General features: G+C 43.3%; 1 protein-coding gene across 1 annotated transcript in view; it reads right to left on the minus strand.

Annotated features, from left to right (window-relative positions):
• XPO6 (exportin 6) overlaps positions 1-13,203 on the minus strand; it is a 40,852-nt gene that overhangs the window by 9,797 nt on the left and 17,852 nt on the right. Inside the window, exons 8-15 of the mRNA XM_009277406.1 lie at positions 12,516-12,625; positions 10,101-10,209; positions 9,218-9,310; positions 6,873-6,942; positions 4,370-4,529; positions 3,556-3,648; positions 723-867; positions 124-270 (exon numbers count right to left, since the gene is read on the minus strand). Of these exons, the coding sequence (XP_009275681.1) occupies positions 124-270; positions 723-867; positions 3,556-3,648; positions 4,370-4,529; positions 6,873-6,942; positions 9,218-9,310; positions 10,101-10,209; positions 12,516-12,625 (927 nt within the window). The remainder of the gene's footprint in view (positions 1-123; positions 271-722; positions 868-3,555; positions 3,649-4,369; positions 4,530-6,872; positions 6,943-9,217; positions 9,311-10,100; positions 10,210-12,515; positions 12,626-13,203) is intronic.

The raw sequence follows: 13,203 nt of genomic DNA on the forward strand, positions 1-13,203 counted from the left end.
AACCCCTGCCCCCCCCTCCCCCCCCCCCTTTTTTTTTTTGAGGTTATACCTCACTACAGTAAGAATTGAGGCACAGCTTCCCAAGCATCTAATCTACATTCTTCAATGTTTGAGACAAATCACCTTATCAGGAAGCCGCTGAGCGGAAGTGTCCGTGATCCTGTTGAACACCTTCTGTACTGCTGGGATGCTGATCAAGAACACCGGTCGCACTGTGGTGGCTAAAGAGACTAGCAGGTGGCACGCAGACAGCAGCAGCTTCTCCTGCACCTGAAATAGAGGCGGCACACGGTCAGGCTGGCCAGTAACACCACCACACAGAACCATACGGTGCAACACTGGTGTCAGACAGCACAGCAAGCTGCCACTACCAGGTTTTTGCAAGCAAGACAGTTTATAGTATTTATTTGCCAATCGGAGCACGAGTCAGTTCCCTTAATACTGTGGAAGAGAGAAATTTCCCTGCTTTCAAGCCATTAGACTGAGTTTATATGCCTGTAAGTTGCTTACTCTCGTATTAGCTTGTCCTACAGAATTGCTCTTGGTCTCACCTTACATGAGACATTTGCTGTGGCTCTGGAAGACAGACATCCAGCTCTCCCAGACTGGTTCACATCAGGAGCCACAGTGTGGTCCAGAGCAGACCGTTAAACACCTGAACGCAACAGCAGTCTCCTGCTCTAGGTGGAAGCCCAGCCTCAGCCCAGCACTGAGGAAGGTACCTTCGAGCTGATGAGGGGAGTGATAGCCTCCAGGGCGGTGGAGACGAGAGAGATGAACTGCTCCGGGTTCTGCCGGTGAACTTCGCTGTAGAACTGTGCGAGCCAGTGCGCATAGGCTTGCAGCGCTGCCAGGGACTGAGCGTGGCTGCGGAGGAGCAGAGCAAGGGTAAGATACATACACGGGACAAAAGGTACACAAGCAGGACAGCTGCAGAAGGGCACAAACCCTGAGCACGGTGGGTAGTTTCAACAGCATACTGGGAAAGAACACTGGTACTCTCAAAGCCGGCAGTTTTGTCTTTAAAAATCGTTTAGTAGTCTAACTTAATCATAACCCAAGTTTCACTGGCAGTGATGAGAAGATAGTTTTAAAGTTGTACTACACTAGCTAGGGAGGACTGTTGGGCCAGCGAGCATCAGGTAAAGACTGCAAAATGGCATCCTTGGTTCTTTTCAGAACTCTTTAACATCGTATTTAAGCACCTGAAGAGGTCTGGGATCTCTGTTTAGACTTAAAGTCTTGTGCTGTTATTAAAGCTAAAAGCAACGTACAGTGGCATTCTGATTCTGCAGACTTCTCAGCTCTCTGCAGAAACAGGCAGAAAAATGGAAAGCAATCCCGAATTCACACAGTTGGAAAGACTGCAGAATGGCAAGTGCCACGACAGCCACCTCCTAGACTGCTAGGACGAGAGGAAATGGCCTCAAGTTGCGCCAGGGGAGGTTTAGATTGGATGTAAGGAAAAATTTCTTTACTGAAAGAGTGGTGAAACATTGGAACAGGCTGCCCAGGGAAGTGGTGGAGTCCCCATCCCTGGAGGTATTTAAAAGACGAGTAGATGAGGCACTTAGGGACATGGTTTAGTGGACATGGTGGTGTTGGGTCGATGGTTGGACTCGATGATCTTAGAGGTCTTTTCCAACCTCAATGATTCTATGATTCTATGATTCTATGAATACCTAGACAGGTATTCCCTAGACTTGCAGCACAAGATTCATTTCATATGCCCACTTGATTACGGGCAAGGGGAGACAGAAGGTAATTATCTTATAGAAATCTTCTGGCATTAGTCACACACGGTTGTCAGTCTATAAAACACGTTGCCCAATCACAAGGATGCTATCTAACCAATCCCTATTCTGCAGATTTTATTGAAAAGAGTAGTCTGTGAGCACTGATATTCCCTCGAAAAACAAAGGTTCTCCCACATACACATGTCCCCAACGTAGTGACTGCATTTAAGATCTGTCGTCTACAGCAGGCAACTCCCAGGTCTGCATCAACCAGCTCCTGAACACCTCTGCTTCTGTCAGCAAGTCCAGCGGGTTTATGCACAGTGGGGAAAAATAAGGAAGTCTATTTAAATAAAAAAAAAAAATCTTACCTTTAACAGCAGGTTGAAGGGGTTTTTTTGAATCAACGCTTTGCCTTAATATCTTGTGTTCCCCCTTTAGCGTATTTATTGCCTAAACTCTTTCCCACTCTTCCATTAACTGAGAACAGGTGCATTCCTTGCGATTATGTTAGCTACGTGGCCTAAAATTTTTTTCTTTGTCCTGGACCCTGTACATTCGAGGCATATTTAAAGGTGTGCTGTAACCGGACTCATCTATTAAGCAACAGTATTAATTCAAAGGTATAAACTGATACGGTCAATTTTTTAGTCAACCTACCAGTTGATTATATCACGCTTTATAATTACACTTTTGGCACAGCACCGGATCAAGATTTTTGAGTCGGGACATTTCTTTGGGATCACACAGACAGGTGTCCTCCAAATGTCTGACAATGTACCTTTGTTACGCTAGCATTAGAAAACGGATCACAAGTTTCTTCAGGGACGTGGGACAGAGAAAAGGATGAAACCCCCTCGCTAACAGATCATGGAAAAAGCCTCTCAAATTATTTTAAACCAGAAAAGGAAAGAGACCATTAAAAGAACATCGTCTGCACAAAACTCAGTGCTAGTAACTTGGGATTATCAGGAGAAATCCAGGGACCTATACGATAAAAATCTAGCGTGGGTTTTCCAGGAGCTGCTACACATGCAATCACAAACTAGAACAACTTGATGCGTTCAAAAGGATAACCTTAAATTCTGCTCACAAAACGCCAGCTGGCGGGAAACAGGTTTGTAGTACACAACCGTTAAGAATGGAAGGTCTCTAAAAGGCTGTCACAGAGCGGTGTTGGATTACTAGCAGCATCAAGATTTCACTTAATGTCAACTTCTGGATCGAAGGCATTCATTTGTTTCAGAAATGGCTTGCATAGCTGGAAGGCATATGTTTGTCTTGGAAGCCAAGGACTCGAAACCCTGTACTAGGAAAAACATCTTTTACCTGAGCCATAGATCTGACTTTCGTAGCAAAAAATCCATAAACTGGAGCTACATACCGACAGCGGATCCATTTCTTAAAATACCACTGCTGTAACACTTATTTTACCATTTAATTATATTGCAGAAGAACGAAGCTTTTACAGCCATTGGTACAGGGCAAAATAACAGTTTGCTTTTAGAGCTAGTATAACTAGCATTTTTACTTCTCATCACAATTTCATTTTCCTTTAAATAACCTCAGTACATCAATTTGAGGAAACAGTGCTCCAAAATGCTGGCAGCAGCCTTGACAGCTAAAAGAACGTGTCAGCTGGTTAGCTAGCAAGCACTGCTAGCTAGAAATGTGCTTTTCAGAACATTTGCCAAGCAAGTGGTTAGAGCACCAGATCTAGGAGATCTAATGCTTCCACCACCCCATGGAGGTACCGAATCTGGATACGGTCATTTGCAGTGTGTATATATATATAGTATGATATATCTCTCATACTCACACATCGATAAGGTCAGGTTTCAATACAGATGGTACTGCAGTTTCGATGTTGTACAGTTTAATCTGGGATCCATACAGCGTTACTTTTACCAACCTGGAAGCGAACACATATATGGTAGTATAAAGGGACTGTAAGATGGATATACACATGTACAAATCCACTTGAACATCTTATCTGGATGCAGCTCTTAGCTAAATATTGACACAGACTTGCCAATACGTAGACAAGATTTAGACCATTGAGTTGAAAATCATTTAGAGCCTATTTCATTGTTTGTGATAAGATGGAACAAGTACAATGTTCCTGCATGGAAATGAAAAAACATAACCAAGGCAGCTGTGTAAAGCCCTTGAAATTCTGTAATTTGCAACTGTGTGCTAATTAAGTTTCTTGGAGGTGAAGAATCAAATGATGTCTGCCTTTCAGTTTTCATAGAGCTTTTCATTTAAGAAAAGTGATTTTGGTGATTTAGCTTTGAGATACACAACTCTGAAGTAATCGGACTCTACATCCCATTTCCTTGCATCGCAAATGCAGATGCTGGAGAACGAGTACCTCAACCTTTTCAAGTGACTGATTTTATTTAATCCCTCCTATTAGTTATTTCTTTGGTTAAGGGTTTAGAAAGCCATCTGGGAAACTTAGCACTGATGAATGTAACACTTAAGGTACTGACCATAGAGTTCTTTGTATCTCAATTTAATCGTAACAAGGGGAAGCAGAAAGAAACCTCGGTTTTCACACTCACTGCAGTGGTGACAATTGCTCCTTGTACCGGTGAAGGGACAGCAAACTCCCCCCCCCCCATACCTACCTCTCCACCACTGTAAGAGCATCATTGAACCTGGCAGCAAACACATCCCCAATGAAGTATTCTGCTAAACGACCGACGGCCTGCAGCAAGGAGCTCAGGTCCCTCAAGGAGCAGTGCAAACGGCGGCAATCATTCTCTGCAGTGATGTTCAGCCTGTGACCTGAAATGACATTATGGTTCATCAGCAATGAAGCCAAAAGACCTATGTGTAAATAATCACTCGTGCTAACAGCCACTGACTAAGAGCCTAGCAGTCTGAAAACTCATACTTTAAAAACCTTGTGCAAGAAAAAACACATACCCTTGTGACTAATAAATACAGCTCTTTGGGATGGGAAACCTTATTACAAAGCTACAGGAAATGCAAAGTTTATTCTAATTACATTACAAGCATTCTTCTTAAATTAGCTCGGCAGCAGGTCACAGTTCAAATCGGAGCACTGTCCAAGTGACTGAAATACTCAAGCTGAGTAAGACAAGTTCAACTGTTCTGACTGCCACACTTCAAATTTCCTCTTGAAAGGCTGGAACGGATGTTACCAACTAGCTCAGCCTTTTACATGCTTAGTTTTCTTCTATTTGGTATTAATACCTATATAAACAGGAGCCTTTCTGGTTGTCTTTTGACATCAAAAAGCAATCCCAGCTCTGCAGAGGTCATTACCCGGACTCCCTCTGCTGGCTATAGTGCCGTAAGTGTTCCAGCAGCAGAAGCATATTTGGAACAAGAGTGTATCTGCTTTTGATGTGAAGTGTGGTTATTTACTTTCATATTTCTCAGATACAAGAAACATACCAATAACTAGATTTGCCAGTCTTACTACCTATGCAATTGTCCTACCGCTCGGTTGTGTATATCTCGTCTCCAAACATTCCAGACCTTTTACTAAAAAAGCAAACATGTTCTGCAACACCACGTTTCAAAGAAAAACTGTTTTTCTTTCCACTGTCCCCATTTAATCTTGCATTAAGTTTTCATCAACAAGCCTGCCATTTTGTACCATTGGCACCAGCATACCATCGCCCAGTTCTGAATCCCCAGTTGCATCTGAGCTACTTCTGACCCATCGTCTAAACAGCCAGTCCACATGACAGCTTCTAACACAGACTGTTGCTACAGCATTAAAAACCTACACATTGCTTATCCAATTTTAGGATCATTTCAGACCTAGGAAGTATTTTTTCCTGAATTATCTATACAACAGTCACCATTCTGCCATGTTGTGCTGGTTTTGGCTGGGATGGAGTTAATTTTCTTCACAGTAGCTAGTACGGGGCTGTGTTTGGGATTTGTGCTGGCAACAGTGCTGATAACACAGGGATGTTTTCGTTATTGCTGAGCAGTGCTGACACAGAGTCAAGGCCTTTTCTGCTCCTCACCCCACCCCACCAGCGAGCAGGCTGGGGGGGACAAGGGGTTGGGAGGGGACACAGCCGGGACAGCTGACCCCAACTGACCACAGGGATATCCCACACCATATGGCGTCATGCTCAGTATATAAAGCTGGGGGAAGAAGAAGGGGGGGATGTTTGGAGTGATGGCATTTGTCTTCCCAAGTCACCGTTACACATGACGGAGCCCTGCTTTCCTGGGGATGGCTGAACACCTGCCTGCCCATGGGAAGGAGCAAATGAATGCCTTGTTTTGCTTTGCTTGTGCGTGTGGCTTTTGCTTTCCCTGTTAAACTGTCTTTATCTCAACCCACGAGTTTTCTCACCTTTACTCTTCCGATTCTCTCCCCCATCCCACTCGGGGGGAGTGAGTGAGCAGCTCTGTGGGGCTTAGCTGCCGGCTGGGGTTAAACCACAACACATGTATAGCAGTATTGAATATCTAACAGATTCCTTTACTGGTCATACCAGAAAACTTAAATATAACCTTAGCTACGATCTTCCCTCATATAGATCTCACTACTACTACTTTCCTTATTTCTCAGGAAGGAGCAACAAAGCTACTCTCATGCTTTTTATTCAGTTGAGAGCACTGGTATCTTTGTAAACTACTTTATACATGAAAGCTCCTGAAATGCCAGCTAGATAAGTCTTCAGAAACTACTACTACATCCTAAATACTTCATCTTCTCATTGACTCACAATGGGTTTAATTCAAGCCTAAATAAAAATGCTCCTATGGTGGACAACTTCACACCAGATTTGAGCCCAAAGCAAACAGGAGCGCAACCTTTCTTGAAATAAGTTTTAGCGGGAGGAAAAAAGTAACCATTATCTCTCCAAGTATTTAATGCTGCATACTTGTTCTTAACACATAGGGTATCTTCATCTCAAGTACTAGAACAAGGGAAGAACCATACCAATAAAAAAATAAATCACATCAATAGTAGACAAAAATCTAATAGAGTTTGACTACTGAGCCATTAGACACCATACATGTGTTCAGATCCTCAATGGAATACAGAAGAAGCAACACCAAAGCAGGTCTAGAGTATTTTTGCAATCAGCTATCCAAAGAGCGAGGACTGCAGTGCTGGACGGTGGTTATTACCTGTCCCTGAAGTGACCACGAACTGCTGGAGTCCCAGATACACCTCCAAGTTATCTTGCAGAACTGGAAACTAGAAGAGACAAGAAATGAGCATGATTTGGGGGCTTGTTAGACAGTTAACACCCAACTACTAATTACTCGTTAGAGCACAGTTTTCTTATTTCTCCCTAGAGCCTTCAAAAAGACATTTTGAGAAAAGGCAAGTTGCCAGGTTCTGGGCTGATCCTGCATGCCACGGCTTCTCACGTCTTGATAGCTGTCATGAAAACAACGAAGATCACCACCCTGAAGGCACTTCTCTGTGGTAGCTCTCCTTTTCCCACAAATACCAGCAATCAGCCTAACAAGATAATGGTCTGTCAAGTATAAGTGATGGCACAGCATGCCACCAGTATGCATACACAGATGGATGTATAACCCAGACCAAACAGAGCAGGGGAAAGGCAGAGCCTGGAGCACAGGAAGCCTGCACAGCATCCACCTCACCCGTAAGGATCAGCTTCTCAAAATGCAGCTATCAAAATATTCTTCAACCAAAGAAATTGAGTTCAGTGCCTCTGTAACGGAGTACAGAAGGGAAGTACTGCAGCACTGCCGGCAAGCTGCAGGCTGCATCAAGAGCAGCTGAAGCCCCATAGGGAAAACAGCCAAGGGAGCAAACACCACAGTCGTCATGCATCCTGGTCTGGGAACAGAGTGTTAGGCTAACTCCATCGTTCAGGACCGACAGCAAACATGCCTGATCCTGGTGATACTTCAGCTGAGCAACAGGTTACACTATCACAGGGAGTGTGTTATAAACCGAGACCAGAAAACCTTCTAAGCAGCATTTGGCCAGCCAAGGTACTTCAGTGGTATCTATTAGGGGGTTATTTGCCTTGTGCCTGAATGCGTTTGTACACATACAGGACAAAACTGCACACTAACCTTTTCCTTGTAGATATCCCACCTGAAAGAATATTTTCCAAGCCTTTCAGTCTGGCATAGTTCTACTTAATTTCTATTGGCAAAGTCACCACATTTGAAGTGCTTGGTTTTATGAAAGTTCACTCATCCGTCAGTACAGGGAACTGCAGCCTTACTCTGTCCCACGCTGGAAGATGAAATGGCAGCTGCTATACATTGTTTTCATTATTTGCTACTGATAGACTAGCCACGGCATTCAACAGCACTGCACACTGCTGTGAAAAGCACATGAAACTGCTTGAGCATCTCCCAGATTATCCAGTGTACAAAAATGAACTAGCACAGGGCTCAAGGAAAGCACTCACTATGAAGTTTCTAACAGGCTGTGCCTAATTAACAGTTGAGCACCTTTGTCTAACTGCAGGAGGAGAACTGTTTAAAAAACCAGACAGTCTTCCTCACGTTAATGTGTTACTTTAAGGAAGCCACATGCTCTTCACCATATGACCCATATGCTCACTGTGCTCGCTGAAACTGCTGCTCCATTTGTTTGCCTCTCGCTGACTCATGCCATGCCACCACACTGCAGAGGAACTTCTACTTTCGTATGAGGACTACTTTGCTCGCTACTTCAGATCTGGTTTCTAGTAATATGCTCCTAGTGCTTAGCTAAGCCATAATGTTTCTTAAATAAAAATATCAATTAAAAAAGCAGTTCAGGTCAGGCATCTTCTGCCTCTGCAGCGGCTCAATTTTCTCTGCTTCTTGGGAATATGGTTCAGACATATGCAGCATCTCCAGCAGAATTAATAGACTTGCTTTGAGATCCCACTGCTATACTTGCCTTTCTTCTCACCCAGAGAAAAGGCACCAATTACTCTGAATTTTGGCCTCCACTGGCTTACAAGATCTCCTCCTCAAAAACCGTTATAGTGCTACAAAGGCAGGCAACTTTTACAACACCGATTCCAGCAACGGCAGTGGCACTAGCTGGAGAGAAGCACTTACCAGTGCTCTTCTCAGCATCTGTATCTAGCCTTTCATTTAAACAAAGATTTCACCCTCCTTAAAACCCTAATAATGACACTCATCTGTCCAATTCACAGCACTGCCTCCTAATATAAAGGCCAAGATAAACAGCAGTGAAGGACTGCTGTCAAATATTTACACTTTGAAAGATGGGAATTTCTAGAGAGCTTAGTGTCCAGCAAGTAGGACTTAGATGGTCACTGAATTACCCTCTTTAAAACACACCAAGAAATTTGACAAAGCCAAAACCCCAAAATTTTTCCTTCAATTTCTGGTCTCCTCCTTGCCAAGTTTTTGCATCCAAAACCGAATCGCCCTATTTGTTTGGCACTGTGGCCGCTATCAAACAGCTTGTAACAAACTCCGGCAGCTGGTTTCACATTGCACTTTTGGTCTGGATAGCTACTTACTAGCGTGGAGAAGGCATGAGTTGGCAAGAGCTCCATGACTTTTGCAACCACTTCCAAGCTCTGGCGCAAGTACCGCTGCCACTCGGTCTGCTGCTATGAGAAGAAACACCAAGGTAAGCACAGCACTTCTAGAGGGAAACAGATAGCTTTTTGTAGACTAGTAGGTCTTAATTGATGCTTGGGACTAGCTAGGCTCCTTTCCAGAGCTTGGCTTTTGCAGACACACGGATTCTGAACAGATACTGCTCTTATGATTCTCATATGCTGCCAGACACCTGACGGAGAATAATTTTGCCAACCCATGCTTTGGGCACGCATGCATGTTTCCCTGGAGTGACAAGCCAGAAGCGCTCACTCCTAAAGCACAGTTACTGCTCAGATGACAAGCATCCGTTACGCAGAACCACCTGCCCTTCCAGTGCTCTGGCCTCATCCATTTTGGCCACCTACTCCACTTTTACATTTATCAGTATTGAGATGATGTTTACCAGTACTGACTTAGGAGAAATAAGCTTAAATGAGAGCACCAACAATATATACAGCTTAAAGCTTTTGTCTCAGAGATATTTCAGCATTTAAATCTCAAAGCAATCAGACATGGACACCTAATGCCTCTGATAATCAGAACATAAGTATCTATATTTTTTCTCCATAAGAACCAAGTTAAAAAACAAAGGTCATATGCTTTCAGTGTGACCAAGTACATTTTTGTTAAAAGCATTTCATGCTGCTTTAAACCTCAAATCCCACATAAAATGAGTGAAGCAGCAGCTGTCTAGCTTGTACTCTGAAATACAAGCTCTGGGAAAGACATTCTAGGTGTTACCAGTGCAAGAGTTAATATCTGGACCTGCAGCTGTCCTTGTTCAACTCTGCTCCTTACATCATCATCCAGTGTCTCATCATCCAGCTCCTCCAGCTGTGCCTGGTTATACCTGAACTGGATTCGATTCAACACCTCTGTCAGCAACAGAACCAAGGCATCTTCGTACCTATGACCATGGAGAAAACAGAACAAGGGTCTGATAAAATAATTCTGCAGAGATTGCTGCGCCCACAGTCCTTCCAGCGAAGAAGATATGTAAAACAGATGACAGTTTAAAGCGAGCCACTGCAAAGAGCCTGCAGCACAGCTTTACAGGTTTGTTGAGGAAACACCAAGCAGATCCTGGGATTGAGAGTATCATGTAATTTCAGATCACAAGCTACCTGCAAGGAAAGAGCCTTGGTAATATCTGATATCCCTCTACCTCTGAAAGGGAAAGGGAGGTCTGTAAGCAACAGAAGCAGCCCAAGACTTCAAAACAGGAAAGGTAGGAGTGGCTTGCCAGGAATAATAGCAGATGTACATGAACAGGAGGCACCAACAGCCTCTTGTTGCTAAAACTGCTCCTCAGCAGCCTGTCTGGTGCTCTGCTCTTTGGGCAGCGAATGAGGAACAGATGAAACAGGGCAAAGTTATTCCTGCCTACCTCAGAAGGGGACCTCCCCTGAGGCTATTTGTTCTGCTATCCTCTTTCCCTGCACTGTTGGCAAATGAATTCAGGCCCTTGTCCTCTGAAACAGAGCCAGCACTTTTCCCACTTGCACTGTAACACCAAAGGCATGTCACTGAAAGATATCTTTTTCACCTCTCAGGAGCTATGCAGCTGGTTCAGAGCACAGAAGATCATCCTGCTCATTGATCACCTAAGAATAACGCCAAGTTGCAAAATCAACACAGGGCCACCTGAGCATGCAATCATTCCTGGCAACACAATGCCAAAGCTTGGGGATTTTGAAGGGGTTTGGCTTGATTGATTGTTTTAAAAACCTCCTTTCTCAAATCAGCTGAGGTCTCATGCAAAAAGTCATGCTCTTTTCTAGGTGAGATCAGGCATTAGCACACACTAACAGAGATTCAGAGCATGATGCAATCCAAGTGTCAGACTAGTCAGCTGTGCCACTAGCTAAGCAGCTGACAGCTGCAAGGTGGCTGAATTACCATCTTTTCCGTAACCACATGACGTAACTCTGGATTTGGCAATTTATCCAGTAGTAAAAGTTGTAATGTGTACAAAATGCAAAGTTTACAAACCACAGAACAGGAAACTTCATCTGCGCTCCTGCGGTGTAACCACTCCCAGGCTGTCGAACTGCAGCGTTTACACGTCTGAGAGCATGCAGGAAGTTGTAGCTATAAAAGCTGTCACTAAGGACAGGCAGTTCTGACAAAACAGTACAAGCTTACCACTTACATGATTTTTTTGTTTGTTTGTTTATAGTCTAACATATCTCCTAGAGAGACAGCTATTGTTCTTTTCAATTTTCCCCATAACAAACTATTTGACACGAAGATAACACACATTACATGCACACTAGCCAGGTGAAGAAGAGGCCCAGAACGCCAAGGCAGAGTTCAACAGCATTAGGCAGAGAGCAGCAAATTAGGAACAAATTATAACAATGTTCAAATGCAAATACCTGCTACTTGAGAAATTAAAACAACATTGTTCCCATGCTGAAAGGAAGAGAGCTGTCTGGTGTAAGCTAGTTCCACATTTGTTCTTTGTGGTTATGATGCCAGGCTGTCTTTCAAAAACCAACCACTTACATTTAGCGTGCTCAAGGGAAAGCAGCTTCCTTCTGCACTTAGCGGAACGTAATATGGCACAAGCCATGGCACTTTTAAGCCTCCAAAACTCGAACAAGATACCAGTATATTCACCAGATTTTTAAAATGGCAGCAAAGGGACTTTTATCAAAAGAGAGCCACCCATTTCAGGATACAGCATCTACAAAGGAAGAGCTGCCAACCACTGTTGCAACTGATACAGCTAGCATCAGGTAATCAAGTGGAACTTTTAACTTCCAGACACATTCTCATCAATACTTCTCAGAAATACATCCTCCATTTAAACAGGAATTTTAAAATCCTAATTAAATAAAAAATTTCTCCTAGTTCATTAGTTGTATGAGCTGCGTGAACACTTACTAGGCAACTTACTCTGTGGTTTCCTCCTCTAATATGTGCTAAAGTGTGCTCTAAAATTTGCTAAACCACGTTACAGTTCTATTTTTGACTTCCTCTGGCTGCTAGGTTCACACACAATGTATGTGACAGGTTTTCTACCCTAACTTGCTCCATTTGAATTCTTTCGAATGAATGTGAAACATTGAAGTTTACACTTTTTACACGTTACAGTTTTAGAAAAAGAAAGGACTCAACCACATGTGAAACTGGAGTAAGCAATAGCTTTTCTCTCACAGTCCTTCCATGGTGACCATGTCACATCCTGACAGCTTCCCGACTGCTTACCTGTTGAGTACTGCTTCTTTGTCTGCCAGGCGACTTTTAATTTTGCTAGTCAGGTAGTCCAAGAAGAGCGTCCAGATGTCTAAGCAAGAAAAGTAACCTTCATGGGTGGGCTGAAATACACCAAAACTCACAATGAATATCACGACCTATGGTAAGATTGGTCTCACACAATGAAAATACAAGTTAGCATGCACTTCAATCCATGAGGAGAACTTCTTGCTTTATTGAAAAATTTCTAGGAGGTCACTGGAGAGATTTATAGCTGTTAAAAGATGAACAAGAGCTTTAGCACAAAGGTGGGAACCCAGGAATTACAAGGCTGGTCTCAGCATTAACCCGTCTCATGGCTTGCTGCTGCTAGCGTTTTATAAGTCTGCTTCCTTGTCGTTATTCATATGTGGTGGTAAATAGGGCTGAGTTGCACTGTGACAGCTTCTACAGCAAGGTAACACGTACCAAAAGCCACAGGGTTGGTTTTTTAATACTAAGTCACAAGGAAAGCCTCAGATACAGTAAAAGCAGCAGATTCAGGAGAAAGAAAAGCATCCCCAAACACAAAACAAGCAAGCTAGAGAAATTTTTCCAGATGACATTGTCCCTTCCAAGGACCAGCAAAAAAAAATAAAAGCAGAAGCAAAGTTAAACCCCAGACAAGTTGTTCTTGTGAGGTAACTACATGTACCACTGT

Source organism: Aptenodytes forsteri, unplaced genomic scaffold, assembly GCF_000699145.1.
Source record: "Aptenodytes forsteri isolate BGI_AS27 unplaced genomic scaffold, ASM69914v1 Scaffold26, whole genome shotgun sequence".
In the NCBI taxonomy this organism is placed as follows: domain Eukaryota; kingdom Metazoa; phylum Chordata; class Aves; order Sphenisciformes; family Spheniscidae; genus Aptenodytes; species Aptenodytes forsteri.